Genomic DNA, 27531 nt, shown 5'->3' with positions numbered 1-27531 from the left:
ATAGTGGATTTTTTTTAATGTAGCCTGCCAGAAGCGCTTACCTTTTATTCATAATTGTCTAGGTGTGCCTTCCCCACTTGAATTGAACTGTATGTACTGTGTGCTGTAGAGGTGTGCAGTTAAAATACGTTTATTCTCAGAAATATTTTAAAAATATTTTAAAATGTTTTCCTTTGCAGAATCAGACACAAGTTTGGCAGAAGGAAGTGTCAGCTGCTTAGATGAAAGTCTTGGACATAACAGCAACATGGGCAGTGATTCAGGCACCATGGGAAGTGATTCAGGTACTGCCTAACTGTTGTGTAAACCTTAAAAAGTGTGAAATAAGACGCCATATAGTGGAAGCATGGGGGCTGTTCATACCCTCCCTAATGTATTTATGCAATTAAAGCAATTCTTTTCTACAGTGAAATCGTTTTGGAACTTTGCCATTCACTTTCTTTAAAAGTGTAACTTACAAAAGTCTTAGAACCAAACTCTCTAATTTTAATCCAGTACATATCTTTTTGATCTGGCATATGCCACGTTCCATAGAGTCATGTCATCTATTTTATTTATGAGATCTGTTTCAATTAATTTGACTGCATTTAAATAGACTGTATTCAATTTGGTACATTTATTTACTTCCAAACTCTACTTTTTAAATTAAAGTACATTTTTAATAAAAAATTGATACTATCATTATGAGAAGTATACTAACTAGAAATTACATATATAAGTAAAAGAAGTCAAATGTATATAAATATCTTTTGATATTAGGCAAAATATTTCGGTCACCAAATGAAAATTTTACCAGGTTTTTCCCAAATTACTCTCCATATCAGTTGTATATTCTACCAGCAATAAATGAGAGTGCCTCTTCCTAATTCCCCACACCTTCATTAGTACTTTCTGTTATCAGTTTTCCTGATTTGTTAGTCTGATAGATTTCAAATTGTTTCTTTCTTTTCTTTGAGTGTGTATTTCCATGATGACTACTAAGCTAAAATGTTAACATTATTAAATGTAGCGATGGGTTAGTGGGTGTCTATTATATACCTTTCTATATTTGTCTAAGTGTTTGAAGTATTTCACAATTAAAATGAACAAATCACAAACGAAAAGAAAACGCTTTGCAAGGGGCCATCTAAGAAGCATTGGAAAAATGATAAATTAAGAAACAAATTACTTTATTCTTCATTTGTGATTGAGTTGTTTCCCCTAAGAATATATTGTATAATTCAGATTATCCTGCATTGTCAGAAGAATTATAAAAATTGATATCCACAAGAGGCCTAACACAGCAAAATAGTTTATAGAAAGATGGTCATCAATCCTAAATGTTTTCCAAATTAGATTGTAGCACCTCTTTTTTCATATATCCTTTTATCACAATGACACTCCTGAATCCCTTAGAACGAATTAGTTTGAGGAAACCCAATTCATCAAATGTCATTCACAACTTTAATCTTCATTTAAAAGGGTGAATTCATTTTCTGTTCAATTCAGTCAGTGTTTATTGAGTTCTTGCCATGTGCTTATTTCTTTGGATTATATTTGTTTTTTCTATCCTTGTCATAAAATTGTTCAATTTAATAATTAACATATCTATTACATGCTATGCTAGAACTCAAAATAGATACTCTAGCTAATATTTAACATCTTTATAGGTTGTTTAAAGTTTTTGGAGATCATGCTAATTTTCATTCGTCTAAGTAAGGGCTTTTCAACAATGTCCATTCATTCAATAAATATTTAATGTGTACCTTCTATGTGCAGGGCATCTTGCCTATTTAGAGCTGTTAACAAATGTATTTGCTGATTTTTAGTCCTCAATGTGGCATGAAACACATGATAAATCTGAACGCAGTCTACTTTTGAAAAGCAAATACATTTTCAAGGCAAATACATTTTTGAAGACAAACACATTTGAAAGAACACCACTTGAAGTTCTAGATGGATCAGTACTTAGGAGCAAAGAATTACTTTGCCTAGTGGGTAGTCAATCTCTGAAATGGTAAAATTATGAAATTCCTTGCCCACAAATGCCTGGTATAAGCTAAAATAGGAATCAATTCAAAAGGAGGTTTGGATAAATTGGTGAACTCTTAAACACATATTGAGGCACTGAAAAATATTACAGAATCTGCAATTGTGCTTTAATCTTTGAAGTTGACATCAAAAGGGACTTTATTCTATATGTCCTTCCTCCTCCTCCAGAGGTCATATATGGGCCATAAGGTGTGACCTAAAGCAATCACGTTCTATTCCTTTGTGGAAGTGTTATGCCATAGTAAACATAATTACCGGTACTTTTAAAGTACAAATTTTCTAATTATATTATGAAAGGCTTTTTTTTCTGTTTCCCATTTTCAGAAAGATATACTGCCTCTCAAAAAGTGGCAATATTTTTGGCAATACGCATTGGCCTGATATGTAGAAAGTGTTTCCTTACTATTTCAAAATAATGCCTATTAATATTTGTCCAGCTGGAATGGCGTATTTTTCTGTGGTTACATACTATAGGTAAAGGAATACTTTGTAGATTTCAAACACATGCAGTGACAGACCTTTTCTCTCCAAGAATAACTCAGCTGTCAAAATCAATGTGAGAATGAAATTTGCCACATGGTGTAGTTCCAATAGAATATTATTATTTAAGCCTTATTTGATTTTCTTTTTTGACCATTTATATGGTATAATATAATTTTAAGTCTTTAATCAATACTTGTTGTAGAGGGAGGGCACAGTCTTATTCAAGCTTGTGCATATTTTAAATGCTATTTTCATTTAATTGATTATGCTTTTCAGAGAAAGCCAAAAACAAACAAACAACAAACAAACAAAAACCCAAACATTTATATTATAAAGGAAATTGGCTTCTGGCTCATTGATACCAGCCCAGTTCTCTCCTTCTGGTGACAGAGAAGAGAAAACTCTCTTTTCATTGCTTCTGTGGATAAATTCTTCCATCCCTATGTCAGAGGATGTGATAAGGCAAGAATCAGGCTGAATATTTAGCACTCGCCCAGCTTTTATTCTTTGGATGCTAGTCTCACATTGAATCCAACTCTAATTTTTTTCTGTATCCACACTGTGCTTCTTTTTAAACTTAGGGCCACCTATCAAATCTCCTAGTCTTAAATCAAAAATATGGAAGATTATTGAGCTATCTGTCTAACCAGGTATTTTTATGTATGTAACAGCGGTATAGTGCCCCAGACTCTGAAGTCCTTCAAGACAACAACTATATTATTGGGAATGCCTGGCACATAATAGGTGTCCAGTCAATGTTGACTGAAGAATAAATTTGTGGTACACGCCTACTTAAGTAGCAGTAAAACCCCATGACTTCGGTTCTGAAGTTAAATTGTAAACACAATAGTCCTTTTAACATTCTAACTCTTCTTAAATGTATCAGCATAATAAATGTTTAGAATGCATGAGTAATATTAATATTTTACTCATTTGATTTGGTTCTATATTCTCGGGAAAGAGACTTAGGAAATCACTATATGTTTCTCTTGTTAATATTTCTTATCCAAGGATATAGTCGTAAGCATGAAAAATGGGGGAAATCATTATTAAAATGTACTCTTTTAATAGTTTACTCTGCACCTATTATGAAGGAAGCAGCATTTTATTAGTATTCTTAAAATCTATGCAAAAATGTACCTTAGATGAAATTAAACAAAGAGGATTTATTGATATATTTAACAAACTTCCTAGATCAAATAAAAATTTAGCGGTAGTAGATTTCTGGGTCTTTGTTTAGACACTTTATAGTGCATCTTCCTTTGCAAATATACTGGCTCTTTTGGAAAAGTTAGGTGATAAATGATCTTAATAGAGGTGAAATATCAGGGTTTTGATAATCTATAAAAGCTACAGAGGGGTAACATTGTTCTTAAATAAATCAGAGCCTTACATAAATATAATACAAGATGACTTATTGTAAATAATGTAGAGTTCAAAACAAGCATGCAAACTTATAAAAGTATATTTTAAATGCTGGTGATTTTAAATGAGTTTTTCATAAAAATCATATTGAATGAATCAGCAGATGATCTAATGATAGCTTAAATGTATTGCATCTGCTTTTACTCATCCATACAGAAGGCAAATATCCTGCCAGGTTAGTAGATGATCCTAAGTGGAATTTGGTGTGAATTTTCCTACCTGTTCAGAGAGTACTATCACAACAAGTTAAAACCCACTCAAATAGAATTATCCAGGGGTTGAAATGGAGCCATCAGCAAGTTTTTTTGAAGTTAATGGGACTATGTTAGTTTAGTTTTATTGCAATCATTGATAAGAAAAAGAAGTTATTTCATGTGTGATGAAATACTGGTAAATACTGTTATTCATTTTTTCTTGTGATTATATAAGGCATAAGATGGGCTTTTAAATTGGTGTAATATTTATTTTACTTCATTTCACATTATAAGCTATGCATTTTTAGATATTTTTCCCCTGGTAATATAGGTTAATATGGTCACTTCTAAATAAAATATATTCTAGCTAAAACAAGATACATTATAATAATTTTATTTTAATATTCATAAAGTTTATGTTAGAACTTACTTTATCAGTATTTTAAATTTAAAATCCATGTTAATTTAAAATATTTTCAATATATTATACTTTGGATTTTAGAAAAAGTAGGAATATCTGGAGCCATAAACATAAGGAAGTAATAAAGATCACAATTCACAACTAAATGGCAAAATTAGTCATAATTTAGTTTAAACCAACAAAATTATATTTTACCTTTTAAGGGAAACCTACCAATGAGAGGCTAGCATAGGAAGAGTTTTTTCCCCTACTCTCTAAATATCACTTCTGTACAACGTAGTTGCCTTAGATGGAAAAAGGAACTTGAGATAGATAGGGTGTCTGTGTGTGTGTGTGTGTGTGTGTGTGTGTGTGTGTATGTGTGCTTTTTGGTATTTGATTGTCAGATAAAGTTTCCACAAATGAAAGAAAGTAGTATCAGCCATAATACCTTCTTTGCAATAAAAAATAAGGGGAAATACGGAACTGGGAGGACTAATGGTTCCTACTTTCTCAGCTCCTCTTGATTTTGTAGGTGGAAGGGCTAGGTGAAACAAGCAGGGCATAATGGCTCCACAAAGAAATGGGAAGCCTGATGCCTTAACAACCATACCTGCCAATCCCGCACCACAGCCCTTTCTACAGGTTTGCCTTGGCTTCACCCACTCTGCAAAAACACTCCCCCATGTTGCTCCTTCCCAGTCCTCTAATCAGTTGACTCCCTTGGCACCCCTACACCCCCCCGACTCCTTCTGTGAGAGGGATCCTGGGTTGTATTCTGCAAATGTAGAGAGCAGACATTCATTGGTACAGAAAAGAGAAAATGAATTGGTTTGGACCACACGTGAAAAGGAGTTTAAAGCACAAGAAGCCTACGTTCAGTTTCAGGCTTCCTAAGCTCTGTTATTTTGTTGTCCCTTCTCTTATTTTTCTTTTCGATCTTCTTCAGATGAAGAGAATGTGGCAGCAAGAGCATCCCCAGAGCCAGAACTCCAGCTCAGGCCTTACCAAATGGAAGTTGCCCAACCAGCCTTGGAAGGGAAGAATATCATCATCTGCCTTCCTACAGGGAGTGGAAAAACCAGAGTGGCCGTTTACATTGCCAAGGATCACTTAGACAAGAAGAAAAAAGCATCTGAGCCTGGAAAAGTTATAGTTCTTGTCAATAAGGTATTCAAAGAACATATAACATTAGTTGTTCATTTTCATTGTATTATTCTGAAACTTTCATATGATGGCATTTTTGGCATTGACTCACACATGTTCAGTTTAATTAAAAGTAATGTCAAAATAAGCTCTTTATTTTATTTTAATCCTTTTTTAGGCATATGTAATATCTAAGTGATGAACCTAAAAATAGAAATTTTCCAATAAAACTAGGACATTATACCAAATAACTATAACTTATGTAGCCCCAAAACCTGGGAGTTAGTTTTGATTCATCTGCTTCCTTTATTTCCCTTATCTGGTCACAGGTTATATCAACCCAGATATACTTTAGGGTTAACTGGCTAATTTATCATTGCAAATGAACATGAATGACCCCAAAATATCACTGGAATCAAGGATCAAATATTGTTTTTTACTTTCTCTTTAGCTGTTGACCCTTAGTCAAAGATGGCAAGTCCTCTTTATCCAGAATACATATAATGCGGTTTGGAGATAAAATTAAGTGAATGTTTGATGTCTAAATCAAGTTAAATAGATTTTAAAATGCTCAAGAAGTATATATATATACACACACACACGTATATACATATATATATACACACACATATTACATTAAATGTAACTGAAGTTTTCCTTCAATAATTTATATCTTAGGGTATTTGAAGGCCATCTTCCTGAGTAAATATGTCTGCTTCCCTGTAAAACAAAATCTAGTTATTTCAGCTTTATTCAGATAAATGAGTTTATTAATTTATAAATATATGAACTGGCGATATGAATATTTACTATTTTATGGAACAAAAATGAGTATACTTTTCCGCCATCAGAAAGTCTTTTTTTCATTCTTATCTATTCCTTTATTTAAAAAAAAGCAGTAGACTGTAAAATATTCTATTTTTTATTTCTATTATGCCAAAAGTTTTAGTTACATCCTGTTTTTCAGTACTTAGAATCCATGATGTGAATGATTTCTATCATGTAGTTCCAAATGCATTTTGTGTGCATCTGCTAAGTCCAAAGAGCTCTCCTTTATACTTGTATACTCACTATTAAAACACTTTTATTTCTTTTGCTAGTAATGGTGACACATTCAAATTTGTTTGCCAATAGCCTTGCATATATTCCCTTTGTACAGGATTTTTTTTTTTTTTTTTTTTGAGACGGAGTCTTGCTCTGTCGCCCGGGCTGGAGTGCAGTGGCCGGATCTCAGCTCACTGCAAGCTCCGCCTCCCGGGTTTACGCCATTCTCCTGCCTCAGCCTCCCGAGTAGCGGGGACTACAGGCGCCCGCCACCTCGCCCGGCTAGTTTTTTGTGTTTTTAGTAGAGACGGGGTTTCACTGTGTTAGCCAGGATGGTCTCGATCTCCTGACCTCGTGATCCGCCCGTCTCGGCCTCCCAAAGTGCTGGGATTACAGGCTTGAGCCACCGCGCCCGGCCTGATTTTTTTTTTTTTTTTAATGAAATAGGTTTGAATCCTATTTCTACCTACTGGTAGTTTGAATTAGACAAATTAGTGACTTCTCTAACTTTAATTTCTTAATCTGTAAAATGAATGAAATAACAACTACCCTGCCCTGAAATTTCAGTTGGATTATATATGGCCTAGTAATGACTCTTTCTTTCACTCTGAAATTCTAGCTTTCTCTTGCTCCTTTCTCTTCACCTTCATAACTCATGAAACTGAGTAACATAATCAGAGAGGCTCTTAAATGCCAAGTCCAGAGAAAAGAACCACGTTAACTGGATTCAAAGCTACTTAAACTGATAATTTTGAAACCATTTGAGCATCTGCCATTTTCTCAAACTCAGCCTCACCATCTACCCTCCCAAAGGCTCTTCTTCCCCATTTACCTGTCTCTTTGTTAGTAATACCACCTCCTCCAAAGCATGCAGTCCCCACACCTAGGAGTTAGTTTTAATTCAACTACTTCCTTTATTTCCCTTATTTGGTCACGGGGTCATAGGCTGCTAGAGTTGTAAAGGGGTTTCCAGATTCAGTTTTCTTCCTTCGCAGAATGGTTCTCTCACTTCTACAGGGTAACTTCCTAATATCAAGGAGGTCCGCCTTCTAACAAGACAGCCATTCTTTGAACAACTGACACTGTTAGAAAGCCCTATTTGTATTCATCCAAATCTGTTTCTCTGGAATCCCACAATCACCGGTTAGAGTTCCTTCCTCTGCAACCACACGAAGTCTTAATTTTCCACCCTAATGACAGCCCTTCACATCGAGAAGGCAGTATCATGTGGCTCCTAAGTTACATTTTTTTTTTGTCCCTTGGAATAAATGTCCACAGTTCCTTTAACTATTTTCCATATAACATGGTTTCTAAACCTGTCATCATTCCTAGTGCTCATACTCCTTCAGACATTTTTCTAGGACACTCTTAAATGCGGTGTCCAGAGTTGCACAAAATACTACAGATAAGATCTTACCAGTACAGAGCGTAGGACAGATGAGATGTGACACTCAGCTTATGACCGTGTTTGCCTGTGGCATCCACAGACTTATCTGGACCTTGTCATAAATTCAAAATCTGCAGTTCTTTTTTATTTGAAAATCTCTTAAAGTAGAACATTCTTAATTTATTTTTGTGCAGTCAGTTTTTGAGCCTAAATTCAAATACTTAGGTTTATTTCTTTAACTATTGATCTTTTCAAGTCTCATATTTTTGTATGTGTCTAATGCATCTTTCTTTCTATAATATTCCCTTCTCCTCTCAATGCTATATTCTAGCCAGGAATCTTTCATTGCATTGGATCTAGGTGATTCTTAGGAATGCACATTTATGGCTATGTTTAAATGTTAATTGATCCTCATTAATTATTCACATTCACTGCATTGTTGTGTGGACACCTGGGGACTGGACTCTAATTCCTTATCGCTTTTCTATTGTTTTTCTCCTTAGAATTACTAGAAATCCCTCCACTAATTCTTCCATCTATGTCATAATTGTTTACTATACCATCTTTTTGAATTTTAAATTAATTTCAGTTTTAATTCTTTTTGATTGAGTCAGAACACCTCTGGCCCAATAAGTCTACATAACCTGAATCCTGTGTTTGCCCCAACAACAAGATATTGTTACCCTTGATCTAGAAAAGAGAAATCCTTTTCTTTAAAACCATTTACTTTCATCTCCCTTCCTCCGTCCTTTCCAAAGTTATAGCCTTCGAATGCAGAGAGAAATGAAAACACCACCTGTGTTCCCAGACTTTCCATTTCCTATCTAGGGCTTCAACATCATGAGAGATAAATCCCAGGTTCCTTCAGATGCTGCAATGCAGCCCCATATGATTCAGCAGAAGTGGGTAGCAGTTGGGTTTGATTAGTCTTGGCAGGCACTCTGTCACATCTCAGGAAAAGGCTCCAAGAGGACCACACACCTCCCAATTAGCCATGTCAGACTTGCATCTGGCTTTCTCTGTGTCCTTCAGTAGGAAGTCAACACCACCCAGAGCAAGTATCAGGATTTCCAGCACCTGCTATCTCCTGTGACAACTTATTTTTGTTCTGTACATCAGAAGGTGCTGCTTCTTTTGAAGATTTTTGACTCACCTTTTATGGGCAGAATTTTGTGGTGCGATGTCACTCCATAATACAGAGATTCTTAATTAAATCATTCAGCATGAGTGTATTTAAAGACAAATCAAATGCAGATCTTGTCCTCAAGGAATATAGTCTAGAAGAGAGATGAGAGATATATGTTGATAATATGATAATTAATATTTTATTGTACTTTATAAAGCATTCTCAAATATATTATCTTATTAAATCTACACAGTGACCCCATAAGGTAGTCTTTATTATTCTCATTTTTTCCTATCAGAAAACTGAAGTTCCAAGACTTTAATTGGCAATTCAGGGATCATCCAGCCAAGAAACAGCAGAAATGAGATATGAACTTTTATCTTCTGAGTCGAATGGTCTTCCTTTGCCACTGCACCCTCCTTCTAGAATAAAAGGATGGGTGAAATATCAGGGAAATTTTAGTACTGACAATATGGCACCCTCTATTTCATTTAATTTTCACAACCCTATAATTGGTTAACATTATCCTCATTTTATTAATCTGGAAAATGAGAGCATTGAGATGATTCAGACCTTGTCCAAGGTATACAAGAAGTAAGTGGCTAGAGTAGCTGTTTTCGGGGCTTTCTTCCTTCTACATCATGCTATCTCTTTCCACTAAACTCGATTTCCATTATTTTCCTCAGAAGTCTTCTGTCTTGCGTAAGTGGAATGGAAAGAATACTTTCAGAAAATGATTCAGGAATGGCTTTGTGGAAGAGAGAGAGAAGAGCAGAACCATGGCTCTCAAATTTTAAAGGCTTAAAAGTCATTAAAGTGAAGGTTTCAAGCCTCTGTCCCCATAGATGGTCCCTAGATTCAGTAATTCTTTAGTGGGACTTAGGAGTCAGCATTTTCCAAACTTCTCAAGTGTTTTTGTAACAGGTAGGTCAGAGAGACTTTACTTTGGAAAAAAAAAAAAAGAAAGAAAGAAAGAAACTAACGAAGTGAAAGTTTTTCTTCTTACTCTTTCTACCCTTTCCACCTTGTGGTTAGGTAATGTTCTTTTCCACTCACCAACTTAATTACTGATTTTAAGTCCACTTTACTTCATTAGAATTTATGGATTTCATTTTAACTCTTCCCCACCCCTTCTACTAGCCCCCCAGACATCTACTTTTGGAAGCCTCCATCATTTCCACTAAATAACAATGTAAACCAGTGTTCTTTATAAGGTGTTCCCCTGAGCCAGGGGGATCAACCATTCCTTATTTAACACCTAAGTGGGGCTTACCTCAAGTAAAAAAATGAATAAAACAAACCCTATAGACTAGGAGAAAGGTAACCACTGATTGCATTTCCAGTAGAAATATGGAGAGTAAAGAATATAATGGGCATTCTTCGAAGCTTGCCCTTGAAACTCTTCCTGCCAACTCTCCATTTGCCATATTGTACACTGCTGGGCTTCCATTGCATAAATCTTTCTAGGATATGACCTTCAAGATGGCCTTATATTTTTTCCCCTAATCCAGAAGGTATTTTGAGTGACTAGTAATGTGTAGCATTGAGGTGTCAACCCAGCTACCTTTAGCAGATGCTACAATAAACAGAATCAGCTGAAAAGGACCAGAAGTTTCCACTTCTTTTGCCAAGTCTACTTGTGGGTTTGTTCTTGCTCAGCCACCACAGCTATTTCAGCAGCTCATTTCTTCACTTTACATCTGTTCTCCTAGTCAATGCCCTAATTCCTCACTTGTGGTTCCCTGATTCTTCCAGTCCTGTGGGCCTGTTGCTTCTGGTCTAATCCAAAACAAACAACAGGAATAAATCACTTCAACAGTACAACTTGTAGGGATCCTGTAAACTGTTATACTACATGTAAAATACTCTGCTTGATGTTTGCAGCCCTTTATAATCTGGCCCTGCTCTACAAATTTAAAAATGAATTTCTTATTCAACCTTAGCTTCAGTTTATCTTTTCACTTACTTGAATCATGGCTTACTAGATTCAAATTTCTTCAAATTCCCCTTTTTTGAGTGGTCAGTTGCTTCTTCTCTTAACTGTCACTTTGTGTGTGTTTCTAGGGGTGCATTATTACCTCGTGTTGTAATAATTTGTCTTGCTTTGTCTAGTCTTGGTCTGTATGCTCAGCTAGACAGAGTTCCTCAAAGTTGTCAACCATATCTTAAACATCTTTATGTCCCAGACATAAATGCCTATACCTAACAAGAGTATAATAAATACTTATTGACAGATGAATGAAAGGAATGATGAGAAAGTTGTTATGCCTGATTCACCGGTGATGTAAATACCTCTTTTATTGCTGGACGCCAAACAGGCCTCTGATCAACACTCCTTTGGCTTTGACTAACTTTCTCTCTTTTAAAAAATCTTCGCACTTTTTTTTAAGGTACTGTTAGTTGAACAGCTCTTCCGCAAGGAGTTCAAACCATTTTTGAAGAAATGGTATCGTGTTATTGGATTAAGTGGTGATACCCAACTGAAAATATCATTTCCAGAAGTTGTCAAGTCGTGTGATATTATTATCAGTACAGCTCAAATCCTTGAAAATTCCCTCTTAAACTTGGAAAATGGAGAAGATGCTGGTGTTCAATTGTCAGGTCAGTTTAAGTGTTTATTTTTTTAAAAAAATTAATAGTAATATTAATGATAACAAGTCTATATTTGTTAATTTTTTAAATGTTTATAAAAATTAACTTTGGTTTAAATTGTTTTTTATTGTTTATGGTTTTATTAAAATCCTTCTACTTCCTGGAGGAAACAAAAAAAGTAAGTTTTTAATTAGATCACTTTATTCTGCATAAGAATACCATTATTAAGGCAAGCACTCGCTGGACTTTCCATTTATTCTGACAAGTTCCTTTATTTGCTAGTGAATGTTGTTAGATCTGCTTCCAGGAAACATAAAATAAAAATACAAACCTTGTGTTTTGTGGGGCATAGGATGAGAACGTAGGATAAAGAATGGGAAAAAAGTAAAAATAATTTATAGTAACTAAACGCAATGTTAAAACAAGGCAAAATTTTCCCTCTTTAAATAGTGTGGTTTTCACTTGATGTAATAAAAATAAAATTCACCAACATAAAATTAAATATTTTATTAAAGAACAAAAGTATAATCCTGAGATTTGTTTTATAATAAACCAGGATGTGAATTCCACATCTAGTGGAATTTAGCTCTGCAAACTTTTTAGCTCTGCAAACTTTCTGAATCTTATCTATTAAAGAAGGAGAATGCCTAACAGGGAGTTTCATGATTAGTATATATGAACTTCTATGTGTACAGGTGCTAGTGTAGTTGGATCTCCCTCCTGAAAACTGGAAGTGAATTGCTCTTGTGTCCTGCCCAAGAGAAGGCATCCCCAAGGCAGCTCAATTACTGGTCTAAAGTTATTTTCTCACTGTAGTGTGCTGGTATGGAGAAATGAACTCTTTGAATTTTCTTTGAAGACTTTTCCCTCATTATCATTGATGAATGTCATCATACCAACAAAGAAGCGGTGTATAATAACATCATGAGGCGTTATTTGATGCAGAAGTTGAAAAACAATAGACTCAAGAAAGAAAACAAACTAGTGATTCCTCTTCCTCAGATACTGGGACTAACAGCTTCACCTGGTGTTGGAGGGGCCACAAAGCAAGCTAAAGCCGAAGAACACATTTTAAAAGTAAGTCATAATTTTATGTATAACCAATGAAAGCAAAGCTAAAACAAACGCCAGGACTTCTTGGTCTTGTTCAATAAGGTTGAGTTCAAGTGTTGTGATCATCAGTTAAGTGAAATCTGTTTGCTTTAGTACAATAAATATACTCAGTCTTCTATAAAATACGAATATGCCTTAATAAATATCAATAACACAAAACAATATCATAAAAATGATGGAGAGTGATATAATTAATGCAAAGTTGAGACAAATAGAATGCCTTCTTTGCATCTACTCTTATAGTTAAACTTAATGATCTACTTGATATAGAAATATGCATAAACTGTGAAAGTTTCTCGTTGTCACACATGATAAAGTCTTGCTCCAACAGTTTCAAAACTACATGTTTTCTGTGTTTCTTATGTGATTCTAGGAACCGAGGTAATTCAAATCAAAGGGAAATAGGGATATGAAGATCTTTAAAGATGAGCTTGTCAGAGGCCCCAAAATGGTAACACCACGTACAGTGCTACTGTTAAGCTTGAGTGTTACATAAATCATAGTAGCCCAAGAAGTATTTTGGTACCAAGGCAATTGCATTTGAATTTTAAGTCCCTTACTTCAAGTTGAATTCAATACAAATTATGTAGAGTAGACACAACATTCAGAGATGCAATTATAGACTCCAAAGTATAATTTATTACTGGGATTAAGGACTAATTCCAGTCTAATAATCCAGGAACATGGCTAAGGATGCTCCCAGCTTTGCATTGCCTACTTTATGTGTAGAAGAAGGTGGTAGTATGATTCATGGATGTCAAGATGACTTTTGACATGCCTCATGTAACATGGTTATCTCAAAATCATTCTCTGTCAATGATGGTAAATTGTTATACTCTTTCCATGTCAGTTTTCCACCTGGAAAATGGAATTTAAGAACTGAATATCAATACACCTTTTTCTCTGGAATTATCCACCAACTTGATTTAGAAGCTCCTTTTTCCTATATTAGGACAAATGTTACTGATGGTTGGTTAGTGACATCCATAATAAAACAATGTTAAAATGCTATATTTAGCAAGCAATGCTACATATTACTTGCACGAAATTTTATACTACATATTTATACTACAATTTAATGCCACATATTTTTTACATGAAAAATAATTCTACACTGAATAAAGTGAACGGGAAAAATAATTGCATAAATATTAAAAAATGTCTCTTTTCCAGCTATGTGCCAATCTTGATGCATTTACTATTAAAACTGTTAAAGAAAACCTTGATCAACTGAAAAACCAAATACAGGAGCCATGCAAGAAGTTTGCAATTGCAGATGACACCAGAGAAGTATGTGCCTAACGTTTTATATCTATTTGATTGGCAATACCACATTCAGTTGAAAGATGGCAAAGGCTATTTTATACTGACCATCTGAACAATATTATTTAAAAATTTAAGCAAACAAGTTTCAGGTTTTTTTTTTTTAATTGATGTTAGGCAGTGAAGCACTACATAGAATTCTCCCCTCTAGTCCTCTTTTAGTTTTCTAGTTTACATGAGGAATAGCTCATTCATTGTTTGCTATATATGAGTTATGAGGGACAGTGGGGGGTGATGAGCAGGGGGATGTATAACTAAGCTGGAGGGGTTATGACAGTTCGTTTTAGCCTTTTTAATTTTCTTGGTGAATTCCAGGATTGATTTTCTGATATGCCACAGAGCCATTTTGTTGCTATCAAATTACATTTGGCAATGATAATGGGAATCCTACCTAATTTGCATACTTGCATATTTACTTTCTTAGGAAAACAGTGCAGTGGTAAAGAAGTGAAATATTTGCTTTAATGATGCCTTTCTGATGAATTTTTCAGGAATTATAAAAATAAACCGAGAGTCAATTTGGACATTATGGCCAGTAAATTATGTCAATACTTTATTTTGTAAAATTTAGAAAGCGTTACAAATTCTGGCCATATGTACTTGATAATACCATTGAAAATAAGAATGTTGGGATCAAATGATATGATATATGAATAGTAGATAAAACAAAGATTGAAATATAGTAGGCACTAAACCAATGTTAGTAACTAGCCTCCGTATATCTCTTTTTTTTAATTCTGAAAAAGACTGCTATCTACTCCAGCTGTACTATTACAGTTGAATATATTTTATTCACTTTCCTTTTTTTGTTACTTATTTGGTTTTACTTGATAATTTTAAATGCATAGTTCTACTCATTAAGATTTTCAAAACTACATTTCTCAGGTACATTTTTAAAAGAATTTGCCATTTTTTAAACTTACTTTAATTTTTTATATACTTTGAAGCATAACATACATACAGAAAAGTACAAATTCATATGTGTACTGATCGCTGAATTTTTGTAAACTGAATACACATATGTAAACAAAATCCACATCAAGAGACGGAACATTGCCAGTACCCCAAAAGCTCCTGGTTCCCCCTTCCAGTCACCATGCCCCAGGAATCACTACTATCTTGACTTCTCAAAAAAAAATGAGTTTTCACTGATTCTGAACTTTATATAAATGGAATCATATAACATGCACTCCTTTATTTCTGGCTTTTATTCAGACTGTACTTCAACTTTTTATTTTGGTCGAAATAATACTGAAACCAGTTTTACAAAGGGGGAATGTTTCTTAAATTACATTGTAAACTTTCTAAATAATTGTGACATTAATGCAATATGTGTTTTCTAAGTTACCTTTAACATACAAGGTTTATATCATTCATTAACTTTACTTTCATTAACTTTTTAAGTTGGAGATTACAGCAGAGGTAACAGGGTGTTGGTGTGGGTGTGGCTTGATGGCAGACTTAAAAGAGAAGCTGACAAAAATAAATGTACAGACAAGTGATGGGACACTAACCTGTTACTTTGTCTAAACAAAGATTCCAAATCAGATTTATTATAACCTAGAAATTATTTTAACAAAAGTAATGTTATTCTTTTAACAATAAGAATATGTAAGAATAAGTGTGTACTTTATTTTTAGGATCCATTTAAAGAGAAACTTCTAGAAATAATGACAAGGATTCAAACTTATTGTCAAATGAGTCCAATGTCAGATTTTGGAACTCAACCCTATGAACAATGGGCCATTCAAATGGAAAAAAAAGGTAATTTAGGTTTGGACCTAACACTTAGTTTATCCCATGTTTATGCCAAGATTTCAGATGACTATATCACAGATTCCCCCAATAAATTAAAAGCAAAAGTAGTTCCAAATAGAATTTCTGTGTTCTGTGTAGGACAAGTATAATAAACATGTTCTAATTCCTTTTCTAAGAAAAGAGATTCCAATACTATCCAATTTTCTCTTTGTCTCCAGAGTCTTATATTGATTGTATATTTAAAGTATTGAGATAAATATTAATAGCTCTGTCTCCAAAGGCAAACTCAGCTAATATATTTTCATGCCATTCCTCTGTGCATCAGCTACATGTTTTTGCTCAGGCAGAACTCAAGCAGCAAGTCTAGGAGTTGGAAAACTTGCCCTGTTTCAGAGCTCAGGACACATTTTGAGCCTTAACTTGCCCATTTTAAAACCAAGCCAGTTTTGGAGTTAGTAACATAAATATATTCAAGTCCATGGCACAATTTTAGGGGGTTTATATGCTTGTTATTTCACTTACATAATATATTTTTTCACAGCTGCAAAAGAAGGAAATCGCAAAGACCGTGTTTGTGCAGAACATTTGAGGAAGTACAATGAGGCCCTACAAATTAATGACACAATTCGAATGATAGATGCATATAATCATCTTGAAACTTTCTATAATGAAGAGAAAGATAAGAAGTTTGCAGTCATAGAAGATGATAGTGATGAGGGTGGTGATGATGAGTATTGTGACGGTGATGAAGATGAGGATGATTTAAAGAAACCTTTGAAACTGGATGAAACAGATAGATTTCTCATGACTTTATTTTTTGGTAAGATTCAAAGTAGCATATACTGGTCTCATTCATTTACCTTTTCAACATGAAGTTACTGCTTCTCATAAGCTCTCCAAAAAGAGAAATATGTTTTGAAAGAAGAAATCCGACTCAGATTGGAACTATTTCTAATTATATGACCAAATTAACTACCAGTTGTATGATCACAGTCAGTCATTTGGTCATTCAGTTTTATTGTCAAAACAATTGTAATGAATTTATTTATTAAACCATCCTAATTATTAGATATAGTGCAAGATTGTAGATGAGCCACAATTCATGAAACCTTCTAGTGTAATTTGTTGTATGCTTTACTAAACTTTTCTTTCAAGTAGTTTTAAAATTAATTAATTTTTAATCAACAAAACTGAATATTTTTTGGTGTACAAAATGTTTGATATATCTATATATTGTGGAATGACTAAATAAAGCTTAACATATCAACTGTAATTATTTCTTAAAGAAAACAATAAAATGTTGAAAAAACTGGCTGAAAACCCAGAATATGAAAATGAAAAGCTGACCAAATTAAGAAATACCATAATGGAGCAATATACTAGGACTGAGGAATCAGCACGAGGAATAATCTTTACAAAAACACGACAGAGTGCATATGCACTTTCCCAGTGGATTACTGAAAATGAAAAGTTTGCTGAAGTAGGAGTCAAAGCCCACCATCTGATAGGAGCTGGACACAGCAGTGAGTTCAAACCCATGACACAGGTATAAATATCCTTTTGGACTTCTTTTCTTTTCTTTCTCTTCTTTTCCTCTTCTCTTCTCCTCTCTTCTCTTCTCCTCTTCTCTTCTCTTCTCCTCTTCTTCTTTTCTTTCAGACGAGGTCTCCCTCTGTCACTCAGGCTGAGGAGCAGTGGCATGATCAAGACTCACTGCACCCTTGACCTCCTAGGCTCAAGCAATCCTCCAGCCCCAGCCTCCCAAACAGCTGGGACTCTAGGTGTACACCACCACACCCAACTAATTTTTTTATCTTTTTTGTAAAAAGGGGTCCCACTATCTTGCTCTGGCTTGTCTTAAACTCCTGGGCTTAAGCCATCCTTCTGCCTCTGCATTCCAAAGTATTGGGATTATAGGCATAAGCCACTGTGCTCAGCCTGAACTTATGCTGTTATTACTCTTCTCAAATTGTTTTTAGTATTTTTCTACCAATCCTCTCACTATCCACAAATACATTTACAGGATAAAACATGTGTTCTTGAAATAAAATCTAAGTCTAATAGCAACCAAATCTGTGGTTTTTGAGAGGTTACGTGTTGTTTTAGGAGTCATTTTTCCCACATAGTAATTGGAAGAACTTTCTAAGTTTCCCTTGCAAAAATGAGTGACAGGTAAACTTAATAACAAAGTTCAGAAATGATTGCAATATAGTATCAAGTGGAAAATTCAAACTCCCACAAAAATGTGTGCGTTATAACTAGAACTATGCAAAATATGTTTACATAGAATGAGACCTATAGGGAAACTTGGAAAAATTAAAGAATTTGATACATTAGAGATTTGGGATTCTGATAAGTAGGTTTTCTGTTCCTTTTTAAGGTGTTTTGCTTCATTTTGTTTACATGCTGCTTACTGTGAGCATAGTAAAAAACACTTGGGTAAGAAAAAAAGGCACTTGTAGACATAACAAGCATGCATAAAGCAATGATGTCTTGTTAGAGTAAAATATTCTTCTGAGGGATAAGGTCATATTGACCCTGAGTCTTTCTGGACAAATGGATATTTCCTTTCTATTATAGTTATCACTATTCAAGCCAATGGAGCAAATTAATTCTGTTTCAGTGTTTGCTGGGGAAAAATTCTTGAAATGGTTCACTATAACTCTTTACATACCCTCTACGTGCACTCCTGTGAGCGCTGCCAATAAAATTAATGCCAGAGAAAGTACTGTTTTCCTTGGGTAACAAGTTTGCTTCCTTCTTTTTGATGAGATGTAGTTTGCTTAATATGTTTTTCTTTTTGCCTTAGCTTCCAGAAAGCTAGCAGGCAAAATTCAAGTTCAGTCTCACAGCGTCTGTGTTGATTCTTATGAGTCCTGTTTTTAAATTTCTTTTATATTAGCTTTAGCATTATGACTTTCATTGTAAGACGGCTAAGCTTCTCTTTAAAAAGAGGTAGAGTGCAAATGAAAAGCCTAGTTCAAGCTACTTTCTGCTCCTTATTCATTTCAAACCTAGGGGCTATATGCCAAAATTCAGAACATATTCCCTTCCTTCCCCACTCCTTGCATCCTCACCTTGTAAACTGGGGTGGATAAACTCCTTAGTAATGGTGTTAGGCATCTACGTGATGTGACTTGAAGATCTGACACTGTCTGGAATTTTTGTTATTAAAGTTACTCCTTCAAATTAAGACACAGGCATCTTCTACTAAAACCCAAGGACTTGTAAGTTTTTATCGGGACATGTGAGGGTAGGAGGGAGAAATTTTCGAAGAAGACTCAAAAGAGGCCTTTCTACAGGGTTCTCCAACAGTTAGGAGTCAAATAAGGACTCACGCTCCTCTGAGAAGAAAGGGAAGGGGATGGAAGAACATAGTTTTGGTCTGGCAGCTTTATTTTTGTTTAATGTATGGGGGCAAAACACAGTGTGGATGTGCACCAAATGCCCACTGGACCAACAGCTTTGATGAGAGTGGTTATGAAAATAAAACCACATTGTCCATATCAAGCTAGGTTTGTGCTCACTCATTTCTCCCATGTAAGGATAAGAGGGCATATTTTAATTTATTTATGTTGACTTTCAAAATTCAGAGATTTTTCATTTGAAAATAGTTTTAATTACAGTTGTATAACCTCTTCTTTTATTTTTATTTATATTATCCCTTTGAATCAAGAATATATTTACCTCATTCAAAATGAATAAAGCACAAGGCATACCACTGACTTCTAGTCTTCCAGCTCCTCTCCCCACATGCAGCCAATGTTTTCAGTTTCTCTTGTGTCCTTTTAGGAATATTCCATAGCTTCTCACTCAAATGGTTCTTAAAGTGACCAAATGCATATACAGTGTGCATTTTCTCTGTGACTGAAAACAATATATCAAAGCATCTCTGCATCTTATCCTCTAAATATTAAAGATTCTGAAGTTAATGTAGTGGGGGAAAAGCTCATTTTAGTTTCTGATTGTCATATCCTCTTCTCAACCAACAGCTCCTCCTTTCTTCCTCTGGAGTCACCCATCAGTTTATTTCCTTGGCATAAAATATGGTCTTCCCACCTCCAGACTGGATGATGGAAATATTTTTGTTATTGTGTGGTAATCCCAGATTGGAAATCAAATGTTGTCTCACCATTATGTCTTTGTTCAATGCCAAAAACAGATGGCAACAAATCCATGTATGATCTAATCCTTTGATTTACACTGACCAGTTGCAATTTATTATTTCTTCCTCTAATTAGAAGATTTTAATGTGTTTAGCATCACAAAATTTAATTTATTAAAATGTTTCTACAGAATGAACAAAAAGAAGTCATTAGTAAATTTCGCACTGGAAAAATAAATCTGCTTATCGCTACCACAGTGGCAGAAGAAGGTCTGGATATTAAAGAATGTAACATTGTTATCCGTTATGGTCTTGTCACCAATGAAATAGCCATGGTCCAGGTACATTCAAATACCTTTACTTACTATGTTAATTTTTATTTGTGTGTTCCTATTTTAATTGCTTTCTTTTAGTTAAACAGCACAAAACATCTTTTTAGTTTTTAAAACAAAGCCCTTTTCCTGTTAAAAGCATTTTTCAAATGCTGTGCACTGTTGCCTTTCATATTGCTGTCAATTCATATGATAACCAGATACCTGTTGTATGTTTAAACAACAACTCCTCTTTGGCTATTTCTGTACCCTAAGGCTTTCCAGGACCATGACACCAGCCCCATTTGTAAGAGTCAAAAGCAGCCTCCTCATTCCTAGGATGTCTGTGAGCCCCTGGCTGGACCAGGAATCTAAAGTATGCTGTCCCACAATTGTCTGATGAAGTAACATGCCCAAACCTGAGGGAGCCCTGCTGTTTCTGCATTTTACTCCCTTATCCTTTCCAATTTTCTGTATGTTTAGAAGTTTTCATGATAAAATGTTGGTTGGAGACAGACTTATAAATGCAAAAAAAATAAAGAGTGAGATGTTCTGTTTTCATTCAGATTTCACGTTCTCTCTTACCCACCTGGGTTAATGGAATTATTGTAACCTTCTGTTGAGTAGGCATAGGTTTATGCTGATTAATATACTATTCTTCCTATAAAATTAACTGAAGGGTTTTCAAAATAATTTAAATTGCATCCTTGAATAAAAGGCAAGTCATAGAAGACTAAGATAACCAGACTGCCATCAAATTAGCAAATAATTTTACTTCAGGAGTTTATTTGTAAGTCAATAATGAACTTAGTAATAAAACTTAGAATACATTTTTCCTTGAGAATAATTTTATAGTTGATAGGCTCCTGGGCCAGGCGACAGAAGTTTCTATTAGTCAAAATATACCTGAATATCAAGAAAGTTATCACCATGTTAAATATATTCCCATGGGAAAATGTGCTAAGAATGTAACGCAGGATGCCAGAAACTGACCTGCCTTCTTACCAGCCCTGGTGTCAAGGTCAGAGATGACCCTTCTCTCTATTCATTCCTCCCAGCTTCCTACCAAGAAAGACGACTCCTCAGTCCACGTCACTGTTCACAGTTCTCATAGTTTGAGAGAGAATTTCTGAGAGCAAAAAGGCTGGACAGGATGTGATATTATGTCATTGAGGCCTAATCATCATCACTGTAGAACACTGTTTCTGTATTAAAGCTTATTTTAAGTTTCAAAGAGCTGACTTACAAGGATGGATTAATAACTAACCTTACCCATTTAAAGACTGGCATGCTGAACAACCCAATATCATTTCATTCTGAGCAATGAATATCATTCCCAGAAGAAACCAGGAAGATTTGCAGCACAGCATACCCTTTCATTTACTTGATTGATTTGTGTTTTCAGGCCCGTGGTCGAGCCAGAGCTGATGAGAGCACCTATGTCCTGGTTGCTCACAGCGGTTCAGGAGTTATCGAACGTGAGACAGTTAATGATTTCCGAGAGAAGATGATGTATAAAGCTATACACTGTGTTCAAAATATGAAACCAGAGGAGTATGCTCATAAGGTATTGTTGGCTACCTCTGAATTTGATTTTCATTTAAAAATGGCCACATGTGGTTGCCATTGATATCTCTGCGACTCATTCTCCAGACAAAAATTGTGCTGAATTATAAGTTTCTGTTTAGTGAACTGTGCTTAATCCGGATTCACATGCAGAGAATCGAGATCCACAGTGGGCAGGAAATTATCGGGGAGCCATTGCTCCTCCCAGTGAAACCAACCCTAAATTTTGATAATATAAATTTATGCTGCCTTGTTCCAGAAAGACTGCTGCAACTCACTGATTCAATCCAACAGGGTAATTTTGGTTTGACCCAATTTGTTTGTAAAGGCACCTTTTTTTTAATTTCAGAAATGTAGATGAAATGCTTACTGTGTGCCAGGTAACATTATAGGAATAGCCAACAGAGGCAAACAAAACACATAAGACTCCTGCTGCATGAAGTTTATATTTCTAGTGTGAGCCTGGTGAGATTTGGAGGACAGAAACAGTAAACAAACATTAAAAAACAAGAAATACAACATATCAAGATAAGTAAAGAGAATTAGAATAGGATGATATGAAACAACTGACTAGATGGATACTTTCTCTTTTTTTTTGTAGTTTTTGAAATTCTTTTTTTTTATTATTATGTTTTAAGTTCTAGGGTACATGTGCACAACGTGCAGGTTTGTTACATATGTATACATGTGCCATGTTGGTGTGCTGCACCCATTAACTCATCATTTACGTTAGGTATATCTCCTAATGCTATCCCTCCCCCATCCCCCCACCCCACAACAGACCCCAGTGTGTGATGTTCCCCGCCCTGTGTCCAAATGTTCTCATTGTTCAATTCCCACCTATGAGTGAGAACATGCAGTGTTTGGTTTTCTGTCCTTGCGATAGTTTGCTCAGAATGATGGTTTTCAGCTTCATCCAATTCCCTACAAAGGACATGAATTCATCCTTTTTTATGGCTGCATAGACTAGATGAATACTTTCAACTGGGTGGTTGAGGAAGGTCTCTTAGAAGGAGTGACACTGAAGCTGCATCTGAATGATAAGAAAATACAGAATATGTCATATAGTTACATCTCAATTTACTAACGCACAGTTATTTGAGTTGTGCAAAGGAATGCAGTGAAGAAAGAATGTATTTCTATAGTATTTCAGGAAATCCCCCATACCACTGAATTAAAGACTGTAACTACTATAATAGCAAACAATCCATTTAGAAGAAAATTCACACCCTTGCATATGGGTGTGAATGTTAGTTTCTTAACATTGGAATTGGCTCTACCTTAAATAGAGTTTCACTAAAGGAATGCTTTCAAATTGGTGTGCATTGCTATTACCAACTCCAAGGTTTCCTGACCAGGTTTCTGCACAAACCTTTATTTTAAAACTGCTTTAAATACAAGGCAAAGCAAACATTTTAGAGTATCAAATCAAACTTTTGTCACCAAATTATGCCACTGGAAAGTTACTGCCTCCCAGTTAATATCCTAAGAGAATTAATCAAGTAGATGTTTACAAAGACTGATATTTTAAGAGTAGTTGTTTGGGGGTCAACACTAGGACAATCTCTGGAGTTTAAGGGTCAAACTCTTTCAGACATCCTTTAGAATAAGACACTGTCCCTTTTGAGGCCCCAGAATGGACTATATTTTTAGGTCTCCTTTGGCCAAGAAACCTGCCCTCCTAAAACAACTTTGGGTAGATGAACTGAAAGTAGGAGTGGCAATGGGGAAGGAGGGGTACACGCCACCAGTAACCTGTTCAAAGCCTGTAGAAAACATTGCTACTGGGAAGATGTTTACTTTCTTCTAATTTGAGCATCCTTCTCAACACAATCTTCAGGCAACCACTAATGAATAATGAGAATTGACAGATAAGATTAAATCTTTTTTCCAGGTCATAAACACAGTTTATACATAACAGAGCTTCTTAAAATTAAATCAGACTTCTAGGAGCAAGTTGATCATCATAAATGTTTTTCTCTAGCATTGATTCAATTTGTGCTACATTATTACACTCTATTTGGACTTAGGCTGATTGTAGCTGTGCCTTGTGTATATTTATTATGAGTTATTTTGTTTGTTTGTTTGTTTGCCCCTCTAGTTACTTCAAATTCCTTTGCTATTTTAGAGTTAGTCTTTTAGCTTCTGATGTCCTGATTACAAATCCATACACTAACCTTGGCTTTATTTTTTTTCTGACTCATTCATACACATTTCTTAATTCCCACATGTATGTGATCCTATAATTACCTTATCAGCTCACTGAACTGTAAATGTCTTATAAAAGTAACCTATTTTAACTTTTAGGGAAAAATATTTCAATGTATTTTTCTATAATTTACATAGGAAATTCATCTTGGTACTTTTCTGATTAGCCTATTATATAGCCTCCGAGCTTGCTTGCAAGGTTTTATTCTCTTTTCTATGCTATATGTGGCTGCCTCGAGGGGAGATCTAAAATGTAGAGTTAGGAGCCAAAGAGATGGGCTTTGTTCATCTGCACTGATGACTTACTTCTACTCAAAATTTCCCCTCAGTCTTAAAGAAAACAATTACTTCCTCCATAATTTAATATAAATATTTCATCTATGAGAGGTCAGTTTGGAGGTAAATTATTCAAGAACCAGATTTTTCTACCATGAAGTTGTGTGGGTATGAACACTGGTCAGTCCCTATGTCAACTTTCATATGTTACATAAACTAGATTATTTCTGTTATAAAATAAGTGCTGCTGCTAGTCACAGAGCCTAGAATAAAGATGTGTATGGGCATATTCTCTCACATAAGGAATCTAGGCAGTATTGGCTCCATGATGTTATGAGGAATCCAGGCCTTTTCTCTCTCTTTTATGCCATTATAGCATTGGGCTTTCATTCTCATGGTCGAAGATGGCTTTTAGAATTTCAGCTGCCACATCCTCATTCTAGGCAGGAAGTAAGAAGAAAATGGAAAGAGCGAAAGGTACACATGCCAGCTATCTACTTTTTGAGAAGATTTTCTGAAAATTCCACTCAACAGCTTTTTACATGTCATTGACTGCTGGTTTGGAAATGTAGTCATTTAGCTAGCATATTTCCACCCAGAATAAAATTATGACTCTGTTAGGGAAAACGGACACTGAGGGCAAAACTAGCAGTTTCTGCCACAAATGTGTAAACAGTAGACTGTTTAAGATGGTGAAGGGTCTGAAAATTATAAAGCATGAAAAAAGATTAAAGGAATTTAGGTGCTTAGCACAGATTAGAGAAGACGTTGGTAATGTAATAACAGTGTTTAGTAAAGAGATTCCATGTGGGAGGAAGTTTAGACCTATTTTATGGAACAGAATTAAAGCAAATGGGTAGGCCGGCGCAGTAGCTCACTCCTGTAATCCCAGCACTTTGGGAGGCTGAGGCAGGTGGATCACTGAGATCAAGAGTTTGAGACCAGCCTGGGCAACATGGCAAAACTCCATCTGTACTAAAAATACAAAAATTAGCTGAGCATGGTGGCAGGTGCCTGGAATCCAAGCTACTCGGGAGGCTAAAGCAGAAGAATCACTTGAACCCAGGAGATGGAGGTTGCAGTGACCCGAGATAGTACCACCACAATCCAGCCTGGGCAGCAGAGTAAGACTCCATCTAAATAAATAAATAAATAAATAAATAAATAAATAAAACAAATGGGTAGGCTAGACAGTGAATTTTTGTTGAATATTGCTAAGGACTTTCTCACAATAGAACTTTTCTGAAATGGAATGGGCTACTTTTTGAATACCTAAAGATTGCATATTTTCATGGTTACAGGAGATGATTATGTACCAAGTTCTTTGCGGGGAGGGTTATTACCTCATTATTTTTATTTCCTAGACCATGAGCTAACTGTGTATTTTCACAACTAAGACCTCCAAATTTCAGGAGACTTACTTCTATGAAACTGAGAAAAGAAAACAAACCTGAAACCACTAACTATTCCTTTCTCTGTCCAGATTTTGGAATTACAGATGCAAAGTATAATGGAAAAGAAAATGAAAACCAAGAGAAGTATTGCCAAGCATTACAAGAATAACCCATCACTAATAACTTTCCTTTGCAAAAACTGCAGCGTGCTAGCCTGTTCTGGGGAAGATATCCATGTAATTGAGAAAATGCATCATGTCAATATGACCCCAGAATTCAAGTGAGTCCAGAAAGACCCATCTTTAAATTTTTCCACAAGGGGTGAACCAGGTTGCATTGTAAATGTTCTTTCAAAATAGTGCAAATGAGAATCATTTATTTTACAACTTCCTCTCCTTTAGCCTCTCAATTATATTCCTATTTTAAATGTCTATGTTTTAAATAAACTGCATTGGTGCAGGAAAAGAGAAGTGTAAGAACCAAAGCCATTTTGATCCAAGGCATGTATTTTTGTATGCTCATCATTTGGTCTCAAATTTTTGAACAACTAAAGTCAAGTTAATATAACCAACAGACTTGAAAGAAGTTACAAAAGGCAACATGCCCCTTGAGAGGTATGTGTAGAAGAGAAGCATTGCCTTAGTTGCCATAACAAGTCTGGCAAGCAGGAGGGAAGGAAGGAATGCCATATAGAATACTGCAGGCATGTGGTTGAGCTCCAGGTCCAAAAACCCATGAACTACACATTGGTATTTTGTCAGTTCTCTGTGATGATTCTTTCCCTTTGATACTTACAGGGAACTTTACATTGTAAGAGAAAACAAAGCCCTGCAAAAGAAGTGTGCTGACTATCAAACAAACGGTGAAATCATCTGCAAATGTGGCCAGGTGAGTAAATTGCTGTGGGCCTGATTTTACTTTAGCCAAAAGGAATGTTTAATTGCATGTGCATTTAATTTTCCTCTTGCTCTCTCTTTTGTTTTTCAGGCTTGGGGAACAATGATGGTGCACAAAGGCTTAGATTTGCCTTGTCTCAAAATAAGGAATTTTGTAGTGGTTTTCAAAAATAGTTCAACAAAGAAACAATACAAAAAGTGGGTTGAATTACCTATCACATTTCCCAATCTTGACTATTCGGAATGCTGTTTATTTAGTGATGAGGATTAACACTTGACTCAAGATTCTTTTAAAATACTATGAGTTAAACATTTAATATGATTATGATTAATGTATTCATTATGCTACAGAACTGACATAAGAATCAATAAAATGATTGTTTTACTCTGCATTGAACTTTTTAAGAACACAATATATTATGCATTATCCATCTTGTTGGTGGGCAGGGGTAAGGAAAATCTACCAATAATTCTCATTAGTGTAGAGCATTACAGTCCTGTGGAAAGAATGCTGAAGTACAAATGAAAATTCAAGGTATCAGTCTCAGGTCTATCACTAATTTTCAGAATACAATTAGGAAAATCAGTTCATCTTGCGGAACCAGTCTCCTTATTGATGAAATGGTCATAACATTCCCTGGTTTTGCTTTTTATTAATTTTGTATTGCTTTATAACCGGTTGCCACAAATGTAGTGGCTTAAAACAACACTCATTAATTATAACACATATCCTATTGGTCAGAAGGGCAGGGT

The 27531-nt window shown here is 35.1% G+C and overlaps 1 protein-coding gene across 1 annotated transcript in view; it reads left to right on the top strand.

Moving 5' to 3' along the window:
* The window catches only part of IFIH1 (interferon induced with helicase C domain 1), a 52057-nt gene extending 24887 nt beyond the window's left edge, over positions 1 to 27170 (top strand). The window contains exons 4-16 of the mRNA XM_038002008.2: positions 180 to 284; positions 5483 to 5703; positions 11627 to 11837; positions 12688 to 12905; positions 14115 to 14231; positions 15905 to 16028; positions 16564 to 16842; positions 17309 to 17568; positions 20319 to 20468; positions 21844 to 22005; positions 25972 to 26162; positions 26680 to 26770; positions 26870 to 27170. Coding sequence (XP_037857936.2) covers positions 180 to 284; positions 5483 to 5703; positions 11627 to 11837; positions 12688 to 12905; positions 14115 to 14231; positions 15905 to 16028; positions 16564 to 16842; positions 17309 to 17568; positions 20319 to 20468; positions 21844 to 22005; positions 25972 to 26162; positions 26680 to 26770; positions 26870 to 27049 — 2309 coding nt within the window. The 3' untranslated portion in view covers positions 27050 to 27170. The remainder of the gene's footprint in view (positions 1 to 179; positions 285 to 5482; positions 5704 to 11626; positions 11838 to 12687; positions 12906 to 14114; positions 14232 to 15904; positions 16029 to 16563; positions 16843 to 17308; positions 17569 to 20318; positions 20469 to 21843; positions 22006 to 25971; positions 26163 to 26679; positions 26771 to 26869) is intronic.
* The last annotated feature ends 361 nt before the right edge of the window (positions 27171 to 27531 follow it).

Source organism: Chlorocebus sabaeus, chromosome 10 (genome assembly GCF_047675955.1).
Source record: "Chlorocebus sabaeus isolate Y175 chromosome 10, mChlSab1.0.hap1, whole genome shotgun sequence".
In the NCBI taxonomy this organism is placed as follows: domain Eukaryota; kingdom Metazoa; phylum Chordata; class Mammalia; order Primates; family Cercopithecidae; genus Chlorocebus; species Chlorocebus sabaeus.
Note: the sequence above shows the minus strand (reverse complement) of the source record. Positions and strands in the feature narration are given on the sequence as shown.